At 45.1% G+C, this 10,985-nt stretch overlaps 1 protein-coding gene across 2 annotated transcripts in view; it reads right to left on the reverse strand.

The window, feature by feature from the left end:
* The window catches only part of TRIM44 (tripartite motif containing 44), a 106,523-nt gene extending 104,848 nt beyond the window's left edge, over window positions 1–1,675 (reverse strand). Inside the window, exon 1 of one of the 2 annotated variants that reach the window (XM_039233320.1) lies at window positions 732–1,674. In XM_039233320.1, the coding sequence (XP_039089251.1) occupies window positions 732–1,400 (669 nt within the window). In that variant the 5' untranslated portion in view covers window positions 1,401–1,674. Of the gene's footprint in view, window positions 1–731 lie in introns of both variants that reach the window. The other variant, XM_039233321.1, reaches the window with a different exon arrangement.
* Between the last annotated feature and the right edge of the window lie 9,310 nt (window positions 1,676–10,985).

A 10,985-nucleotide genomic window follows, 5' to 3' on the forward strand; every position in this document is an offset into this window, starting at 1 on the left:
AGCAATTTCTCTCACTGGTCGTAAATATCCACAATATAAACAAAAGGCAAATTGCTTGCAAATCCGATGGCCCAACAAATACTGATTAATGTCTACTACTTTCCAAACAGGTCCAGGGGACCAGCAAGGTCCAAAATAGATAAGGTCCTGCCCTCCTGCCAAGCTGGAGCACACAGGGGCTCCCACTTGCATTCCAAGTTCACCTCCAACCTCTCATCTTCCTTTCCAAATAAGTATCACACACGAAGAACCTAAGGAAACTTGGGGGAGGGGGGTGATAATAGGATCTCAGGGGGTCTCCTCACTTCTTACAGAGGAACTATCTGGATTCATCTGGCCGAACCAACCACGGTTTCCCATGTTTTCAAGCAGGCAAAGAGACCGCCTTACCACGCTCAACAATGGTGATGTGGGAACTGGCTTCCATGGGGTCAAAACTCCCAAGGAATGCTTTACCTGGGATCCAGGGACCAGAGGCTTGCAACTTTCCAGAGAAAAGCGTACACTAGGCTTTGTGCATACATTTATTTCCCTTGGGTCAGAGTCCAGAACTTTCATTGATTCTCAAAGGAGTTCAACCAGAAAGGGGGAATAAGCACTGCTCCCAACAAGTGCACAGACTGGCTTCTTAGGGTCACGGTAAAAGCGAACGTGGCCACAACCGGGCCACCTGAGTTTGAAACCCAGGTGTCCTGACCTCTAGACCTATGCTCTCGACGCCCACTACTTACTCTTAGTTCCTCGAAGGCTTCGTCTAGGGTGGAGAGCTGGTGGCCCTGGTGAGTCCCAATGACCGGGCACAGGACACAGATGAGCTGCTTATCTTCCTGGCAATAGGTGCTCAAATCGAGCCCGTGGTCCGGACACTTCCTCTTGGCCACTCTCTCCGCTTCCATTTCTATTTCTGGGTCAAATTCGCTTTCTGCTTCCGTTTCGCCCTCGGCCTCAGATTCTCCTTCTTGGTTGTCTTCCTCTGCTTCGCTCTCTTGCTCATCCTCCATCTCTTCCTCGCTGTCGTCTTCACTGTCTTCATCGCTCTCGTCCTCACTCTCTTCCTCCGTCTCACTCTCTTCTTCGGATTCACTGTCTTCCTCGGACTCGCTCTCCTCCCCCACCTCGCTCTCTACATCCCTCTCATTCTCCACCTTGGCCTGCGCGTCTTCCGTCGCGTCGCCCTGCGCCGGGGCGTCCGCGGTCCAGGCCGGGGCGGCGCCGTGGACGTACTGGGCCAGGCGGTGGCTGGGGAACTTCTGCCTGTGCGCCTCGGCGTGGCGGTGGCAGTAGCAGAAGGCGCACTCCCGGCACACTTCCTCGGCACCGGGAGCCTCGTCCGGCTCGCACTCGTCACACGTGCCGTCGTGCGGCAGCTCCTCGAAGGCCGCGCCCACTCCGGAGGCCATGTGGCTGCGGTGACGCGGACCAGGCCGCTGGGCCTCCGAGCTCGCCGCGGGGCCTCCTCCCCGTCCTCCTTCCCGCAGGGGTCGCGTCCCAGGAACCGGCCGCGCCGCGACTCCGGGCAGGCCTGGGGCCGCGGCGCCGCGGCCACCCGCTCCCGCCCGGCGTAGGAGCGAGGGGGCCTTCCTGCCGGCTCTGCCGCTCGGCGCCAGCTGCGCTTCCTCCCGCGGCGCGGGCACTTCCGGCGCGGCGGCCCCGCGCCCCCGTCGGCCCCCGCGCCGCGCGCCTTCCTGCCTCGCGCTCTCCGGGGCGAGATCGCCGCGCCGCCAGCCCCGACGCCCCGGTTCTGCTTTCCCTTTCCCCGTCAGCGGTCTCCTTTCACTTCCTGAGTCATTTAAAGTGGCAAGGGCCCTTTTCCGCGGTCTGTGGGGGCGGCTCGGCAGCCCCGGATGGAGGGGAGGGTGGAGGAGGTCCCCTCCTCGCCCCTGAGGCGGGAATCGGGCCCCGCCTCCCAGGGTCCCTCCCTGGAGGTGTCCGCCTGACTTTCCAAGGCCGCTAGGCAGGTGTACGTGGGTATTGCACTCTCTGTCCTTTCAGGTGGTCGCCGCCCGTCCCAGTCCCCACCGCTCGCGTTCCGCAAGGTGCTGGGACTCAGTGTTGTTTACCAGAGCGAACCTGACCCATCGGGGTTTTATGAGGGTCCCCGGAAGGGTTGTGTTTGTTCTCTTAGGCTCAGGGAATTTCAGAGTCAGACTGGGCAAACAGACATTTTCGATCCAAAGCAATACTGTACTTTGTCTATTTGCAAAGCCTTATTTGCATTCCTGCTTCTTAGGGGCTCAGAATCTCAAGGGTGGCAACCTGAATGCCTTTTTTTTTTTCTGAGCGCTCGCCTAGGGTTTGGCTGAGATGTCAGGTGAAGCAAGTGGGAAGAGAGGATTTGTCCAGCGAGAGTTTCAGTGTGCAGTCATTTTGCTTGATGTAAGGAGACCGCCCAGACCCAGATGGGGATCCAAGAGAAATGAAAGGGACTGTTATTTATTAACCGGTACTACAGTGCCAAGAATTGGGCCAGATCTTTTTGTGTCATTTTAAAAGCTGGTTTTTGAAGACCCACTGCCGAAGGGCTCCCAAGTCTCAGTACAACTTATTGGCTTTGTGACCATGGAGAAGTTAATTGATCATTCTGTTTTCCACTTTTTAAAAATATATGTCAAGTGGAAATAACGGTAATATCTACCTGTTGGGGCTCCTTCGTGGATGAAACATAAGGTGCCTGCCTTGTAGAGGTATTCACTACATTTTAACTATTATTATTGGCTCAAATTATATATAGTTGAAGGGAGTTTTAACCATATTTTTAATACATTAGGCATTATTGGTTGGCTGCTGGCAGTATAATCATCCCCTCACTTCTCCCCCAAATCTAAGTGTCTCCATTCCTAGAAGAGCTTTTGTTTTGTATGTAGGAGAGGAAAAAGATACACTGATCTAGTCCAGGGAGAGAGGCTGAGGTGTGGTTGAGCAGAATGGAGAGGAATGGAATGATGTTTGTTTTCCATTGATTCACTTCGATAATTTTGAGCTGGGATTTCCATTGGAGTTTCAGAAAAATGCCACGGCATTGGGGGAGGGAGGAGTAAAAATCATTTAAAAGCATTTTTAATGCCTTCCCATATGTAATGTATGCTTAATCTGCATGCAGCTTTTGTCCAAGATTTATAATTTTGAAACCTTTTGTTTTTTTAACCTCGAAGTAATTGTATGGAATCTTGGGGCAGTGGGGGAGGGGGGATCAGAAGGTTTGTTTTATTCCAGTTCCATACACACTTCTACTTTCTCCAGTTCATTTCCTTGAAAGTTATTTCTGTGTCTGCATTTGAAACAGGGATTGATGCATCATTCTGAAAAAAAAATTCAACAAATGTCAACTCAAATATCAACATTAGTATACCTAGGGAATAGAGATTCCTGCTTGTTTATTTCCACCACCCCAGGCTTAAAAGAAATAACAGCCTATACAAACATCATGTTATCACAGTTAGAAAATATTTTTTTCAGTGAAAACAATTTTTTAATGTATTAAGAGAACATTTCTGTGTCCAAGGTCTTTGGTGGGGAGGGATGTGTGTCTTTTGTTGTCATTATTACTGTTTTTGTTTCTTCTTCACTTTGTTTTTTTTTTTTTTTTTAAATGTTTTTTATTTATTTCTAGGAGAGAGAGAGAGAGACAGCGTGAGCAGGGGAGGGTCAGAGAGAGAGGGAGTCACAGACTGAAACAGGCTCCAGGCTCCGAGCAGGCTGTCAGCACAGAGCCTGACGCGGGGCTCGAACCCACGAACCGCGAGACCATGACCCAAGCGAAGGTCGGACGCTTAACCGACTAAGCCACCCAGGCGCCCCATGTTTCTTCTTCACTTTGAAGGAAAGTTAAAAGATCATACTGTGCAGCTCAGGATCTAACATTTCATAATCTTTCTTTGAACCCTCTATGATAAGAGGATCTTAGAGGCATAAGTTGATGGAACTGTTAAAAAGGGACTCAAATAAGGTTCTGGTAATGAGGTGTGGTAGACTCCATGAGACGGACCTTCTGTCCCCCTCTGCACAAGTAATCAGAATGGTCTGATTCCCCAGGAATCTTTGGGAGCATCCGGAGATAGAAACTTTGTTACATTAATCTGTTTTCGCATAGAAAATTACCTCAAAAAGTATCAGCTTAAAACAGTAAACATTTATGATTTCCTACTATTACTGTGAGCTAGGAATATGGGAGTTGGTTAGCAAGGTGGTCTAACTCACAATCTTCTAAGAGATTTCAGTGAAGATGTTGCCCGGGGCTATAGGCACTTAAAGGCTTGACTAGAAATGTTAAGATTTGCTTCCAAGAGAGCTCACTTACTCAGCTGTTGGCAGGAGGCCTTACCACTTTCAATTGGGCTGTTTGAGTATCCGTATGACATGGCAGTTGAATTCTCCCAAAGCAAGTGATTCAAGAGAGGGCAAGGTAGAAGATAGAATGTCTTTTACGGCCTAAGCTCAGAAGTCACATGTCATCATTTCCAACATAGCCTGTTAGTTACAGAGATCAGCCCTATTCATTGTGGGAGGATTCTACACGAGGGCATGAATATCAAAAAGTCAGGATCTTTGAGTCATTTTTGATGCTAGCTACCATATTCTACCCTTGGACCCCTAAGGACTCACATCTCTCCCAAATGCAATACACATTCACTTCTTCCCAAGGGGACCAAAAGTCTCAACCCATTACATCACCAACTCGAAGTCCAGAATTTTATCATTTATATCAGGCTCAGCTACAGAGGAAGCTTCTAGTGCTTTAAATGCAGTTCCTCAAGTATAGTTCCCCTTCATCTGAATAATTATGTTTCTGCACACTGCCAATTTATGATGGCGGGACTGGCTTAGGGTAACTGGTATGGACACTCCTGTTCAAAAGAGAAAAGACAGGAGACACAAAGGAGTCACTGGTCCACAGCAATCCTGTAACCCAATTGGACACATGTTAGAACTTCTTTGATTAGAGCTCATTCTTACTTATGCCAGGGAATGGCTCTCTATGGTTTTTGACTTTACCCGGTGGTCCCTTGATTCCACTTTCTGAGTCATCCTTCCTTTTCTATGAAAAGTAGCCCCTGTCTGCAGCTACATGATTTATCAGTCTGGTTCCTACCAGTAGAATTTAGGGGGTCGCAAGACCCCTTTTCATTTTGTACTATCTCTGCCCCCCCTTAGTCCATGCTGGCAGTGTTTCTTAATATAACTCTTTAAAAGATTTTAACGTTTTATTTATTTCTAAGAAAGAGAGAGAGAGACAGCGAGATCAGGGGAAGGTCAGAGAGAGAGGAAGACACAGAATCCGAAACAGGCTCTAGGCTCTGAGCTGGCAGTCAGCACAGAGCAGGGATCGAACACACGAACCATGAGATCATGACCTGAGCCGAAGTCGGAGGTTTAACTGACTGAGCTGCTCAGGCACCCCTTAATAATGACTCTTTTAAAATGTGTGAGTCTCCTATGAATGTAATTGAGGCACCACTCCATTGGACAGAAGCTATACCCATTCCCACAAATCTCTTCGGGATAAGCCCTTCTTTCCTCCAGAGAGTTCTTTTGCTAAAACTGTGGAGGCACAATACTCATCAGCTTCCTTGAATCCCTGTTGTTTGAAAGATTTTCTCTGAGTCACTGCTGTAGACCTTTTTGAGGTCGAATAAAAGGCTTTATAGCCACACTGTCAAATCCATCATTTGGTGATGTGCCCCTTGCAGTATCCTAGAGTTTATTTTTGACTGGAAACCATTTCTTCATTTTAGCATTCTTCATCATCTAGAGAAGATTGGAATTTTCTAGTCTAGCAAGTTCTGGATTTCTTTTTTAGTCCTTCTTTCGACTTTCTCCATCTCACATTTTGCTGTAATAAGGAAGAAGACATCAGTCAGCACCTTCAACACTCTACCTGGAAATATACTAAGCTAGAACACTCAATTAATAAGACACATTTTGTACTTTTCCCATCCTTACAGGTGACAGTGTTGCTAAACTTCCTGCCGCCATGTTACAAGGACCCCTTTCCTCCAGTTTTCAATAACATTTTCCTAATTTCCCCCTTAAGCCTTCATCTACAGCCTTCTCAAAAGCCATCAGGATTGTACTCACAGATTCTTCAAGTCTTTAAGGGCTTTTGCTCACACTCTGTCCCAAATCCTTCCAACTTCTTCCACTGCCCAGTTCCAAAGCCACTCCAACATTCTGGTTTCTGTTATAGAAGCACCTCACTCGTGATAAAATATGTATTAGTTGTTTGCAAGTGTATTATAAATTACCCCAGAACTCTGAATAGTCTTGGGGGCTGACTTACTGGCTTTGCTGCTGTCTTTGCATCGTGGTTACCAAGAGCTAGAAGGCATCTCCAAGATGCTAGCAGACAAAAGACCCTCCTTGCTACTCCTGTAGAGAACAGGGCAGCTTGCATTTGAGACTGTGTGTGGGACTTGTAGAAATAAATATTGTATTTATTCTTTTTTTAAAATATTTTATTTATTTTTGAGAGAGAGATAGAGACAGCATGAGCAGGGGAGGGTCAAAGAGAGAGGGAGACACAGAATATGAAGCAGGCTCCAAGCTCTGAGTTGTCAGCACAGAGCCCGAGGTGGGGCTCGAACCCATGAACCGTGAGATCATGACCTGAGCTGAAGTCGGACACTTAACCGACTGAGCCACCCAGGCACCCCGTATTTATTCTTTTATAAAAGAAGCAGGTGGCTCTTAATTATGTGGGTGACAGCTCTCCAGTTATTAGACATTTGAACTCTATACCCAGGAGGAAAACCTACATGTGGAGAGAGGAAGAAACCTGTTAAAGTTTACCCAGCCTGAAGGTGGCCTTGTTGGGATTCAAACTCAGATATGACTCCATCTCATCATATTCACCTGTGGTATAAATATGTGGTAGCTGCTTCCTACCTGTCTTTCCCTTCCAGCTGTGAAATCAACTTCTATCCCCTTCCTCGGTTCCAAAGAGATGAACTGGGTTTAGTAAGATTCATACCATAGTACATTTCATTTCAGAAGAACATCTAGAAGTTGAAAGGGAACAGTGTAGAATTTCTAAGTTCCCTGCTTCAGGGAAGGTGTTTGCATCCCCTCAGCTGGTCGCATTCTTTTGTCATTAGACTGTCACTTTAGTGACTGATTTCATTCCCCTTGCCCCAAGCCCCTAGATCACCTAAATCTCATCTCATGCTGTTATCGTATTAGCCAACATCTTATCCTATTAAAGTCAGTGCAGTGAAATATGTTATTCCCTGGCCAGTCCCAACCCTGCTGAAGTATAAAGAAGAAAGCCTCTATGCCTGGGCCTCTTTCTTTTGCTCAGAAGCCTATTGAAGATGGGGGCGCCTGGGTGGCATAGTCGGTTAAGCGTCCGACTTTCGCTTAGGTCATGATCTCGCGGTTCGTGGGTTCGAGCCCCACGTCGGGCTCTGTGCTGACTGCCAGCTCAGAGCCTGGAGCCTGTTTCAGTCTGTGACTCCCTCTCTCTCTGACCCTCCCCTGCTCACGCTGTCTCTCTCTCTCTCTTCTAGAAATAAATAAAACATTTAAAAAAAAAGAAGCCTATTGAAGATGAATACCAAAATGATGCATTGGCCCAACACTCTTCTGAGTATTGTCATTTCATCCAGTTCTTACGAGTGACTGATGCACTGCTTATTAATATTGGAATGCTCTAAACAACTCTACCCTTAAAAAAAGAGCATATGTAAGGAAAACCCCAGACAAACTCTGATTGAGTTATTTTAATTACATTCATTTGGTATTTTACTTGTTTAGCTATGTTAAATAACTCCAATAGCTACAACAAATAATAAAAAATACTCCATTTTATTTTTTTAAGTTTATTTATTTTGAGAGAAGGAGAGCATGAATGGTGGAGGAGCAGTGAGAGGGGGAGAGAATCCCAAGCAGGCTCTGTGTTATCAGCTCAGAGCCCTACGCGGGACTCAGCCTCACAAGCTATGAGATCATGATCTGAGCGGAAATCAAGAATTAGACATTGAACCAACTGAGCCACCCAGGTGCCCCCAGATACCTCATTTTCATAAACACCATGTCATTCACACTCACAACTCAAGATTCCATTGATACTTGTTTCAGTTTTCTTCAGATGCTTTCTACCTGATAGTGGATGTCCGCATTTTAACATGTGGGAATTAAATGCCAGGAGAGTTATTTAAAAGAACGTGTGGTCACAAAAACAAAACAAAACAAAACAAAAAAAAACACCCACAATTTCTAAAAAGTGTGCATATGCAATATACTACTTACAGCAATAAAAAGTGAAAATTAAAAAAAATCATCCAGTCAATTGTGAGTTAATCTCTGACTTTCTTCCTGCTCTTCAAGCCAGCTCCCTAATCCCTGGGTGATGCTAATTCTTCTTCTTTTTTTTTTTTTTTGGCAATATTTTTCAAACTTCTCTCTTTGGAAATGTTTTCGTAGGGGTGGTCTTGGCTTTTATCTGAGTGGGCTGCAGGGAATGAGGGCGAACACTTAATCATCTGCAAGAGCAGTACTCCAGGAGTGAGAAAAATCCCAAAATTTGCCTTCCATTCCTCCAGTTGGAAAAGCAGTCACCTATGGAGAGGAACTAATTAAAGACTTTGTATTTCAGCAGTTAGTGCACTACCTTGTAAATCAGGGATTATGAGGGGAAATCTCCTCAAGGCTTGTTCTCTCCATTTATTTATTTATTTTGGAACTCAGGTGCAGATGGGCTAGTTAATCATGCCACACAGATCACAATCCACCTTTAGTCCGTGCAAGACAGCTTTCTTATTTCACTTTGTTTTAACTTTATTTTATTTTCTCTTTATCTCCAAACCTCAGACCCATTCCCCCAACTTCTTCCGACAGAAACTCTCTCTAATGTGTTCAATAAATGTCCTTGAAAATGTATGTATCTTTAAAAAAATTTTTTTAAATGTATTATCTATTTCTGGGAGAGAGAGAGAGAGACAGAGAGAGAGAGAAGAGAGAGGGCGGGGGAGTCAGAGAGAGAGGGAGACACAGAATCAGAAGCAGGCTCCAGGCTCTGAGCTAGCTGTCAGCACAGAGCCCGACACGGGGCTCGAACCCACAAACCATGAGATCATGACCTGAGCCAAAGTTGGACGCTTAGCCGACTGAGCCACCCAGGCTCCCTGAAAATGTATGTATCTTTAAAAAGCATTCTGTTGTTTTGTTTGCGTATGTGTTAAACTTTACATAAATAGGACACTCAATAATGCTTTTTTTTTTTTAAGTTTATTTATTTACTTTTGAAAGAGAAAGAGCATGAGCATGAGCGGGGGAAGGACAGAAAGAGAGGGAGATAGAGAGAAGGAGAGAGAGAGAGAGAGAGAGAGAGAGTATCCCAAGCAGGCCCTGCAATGTCAGCACAGAGCCCAATGCGGGGCTAGAACCCAAGAACCATGAGATCATGACCTGAGCCGAAATCAACAGACGCTTAACCAACTGAGCCACCCAGGTGCCCCTCTTTCTTTCTTCTTCTTATTTATTTATTTTTTACCCACAATGCTGTGAGTGTTAAAACCTTGGATACCTACTTTCTGACATTTGGTATTACCTGAACTTCTAATTTTTATTCTATCTAATGGATATAAAGTGATAACTCGTTGTGGTATTATACTTGCATTTGGGAGGTTGCTAATAAAGATGAGTAGCTCTTTATACTTTTGTTATATGATGTCAAATGACAAAACTAAAACAATTTTGTAGTGAGTTCGATGTCCTTTATTCAAGGGAGAACAGTCCATGGATTGGGTGAGCACAGTGCCTCATAAGCAATGGAACACTCTTCCCAAGAGGTTTGGGCAAACACAGGTTAGAGCATTAGAAGCAGCAATGCAGACACAGGGCATGATTGGCTGCTGTTATATATCTGGCCTTATTAAAAAAAAAAAAAAAAAAAAGGAACAAGGAAGCAAGTGTAGAACTCAGAGTTGGCTTGGTGTTTGGAGATTGGCTAATTGGATATATTCCATTTGTGGTCAGTGTAGCATCTACAGAAACACAAGAGTTTGCAGACATGGCATCCTGAGTAGGAGTGACTCCATCTTGAGCCTAAAAACTTATTTCAACAATGAATAACCTACCTTTAGCTTTTACCTAGTTTTGATTAAGTTGTCTGCCATTTTCTTATTTTTTGGCAGCATTTCCTTGTACCATCCAGATGCTAACCCTGGTCAGTTTTAGACATTGGAAATATCTTTGGATCTGTCACCCATCTATTAACATTGTCTGCAGCAGTGTCCTTCTCAAATAGAAATGTAATGTTTTGATGCAGTCAAATCCATCTTGTTCGATAAGTCCTGCTCTGCCCCAAGGTCATACAAGTTCTTCTACCTTTATGTTTTCACTTTTCACATTGAGGTCCATCTGGAGGGCACCTTCATATACAGTTTGAGGTGCCGATTCAACTTTATTTTATTCTCTACAGTGAGACAGTTTTCTCAATACCCTGATTCAATTTCTAAGCCTAACCAGGAATGGAGAAATTTGTGTTATGGGAAGTGCCACAATGAAGTGACTAAGAGTAGAAGGTGACAGGCAGGTAGCAGGTGACTTACTGCCCTCAACATGCTCCCTAAAAGTGGTACCTTTCCACAAAAGTTTTAAGGTAACATATTGTTGTAGTAGTCATTGAGACTGTAATAATGAGACATCAGAAGAGTGGGATTGGCTAGAAAATGGGGCTCCAGTTGGGAAAGACAGATTAAACCAGAAGGGAGGTAAAATCAAAAGTGGGAAGAGCCACCCTGAAAACTCTTGAGGAAGCCTCTTCTGCTGAAGGTGAAATGTGGAGTAAAGACAGGTAGTTTTAGAGTGGGCCATTTGTTCATTCACTCATTTATTCATTTACTAAGTTTTTTTTGAAGTTTATTTATTTTTGAGAGAGAATGTGCACACAGTGTGGGAAAGGCCGAGAGTGAGGGAGAGAGAGAAAGAGAGAGACAGAGAATCCCAAGCAGAATTCAGTCAGCACAGAGCCCAGCATGGGGCTCAAA

The sequence above is a fragment of the Hyaena hyaena genome, unplaced genomic scaffold, assembly GCF_003009895.1.
Source record: "Hyaena hyaena isolate Hyena2069 unplaced genomic scaffold, ASM300989v1 scaffold_74, whole genome shotgun sequence".
Lineage (NCBI taxonomy): Eukaryota > Metazoa > Chordata > Mammalia > Carnivora > Hyaenidae > Hyaena > Hyaena hyaena.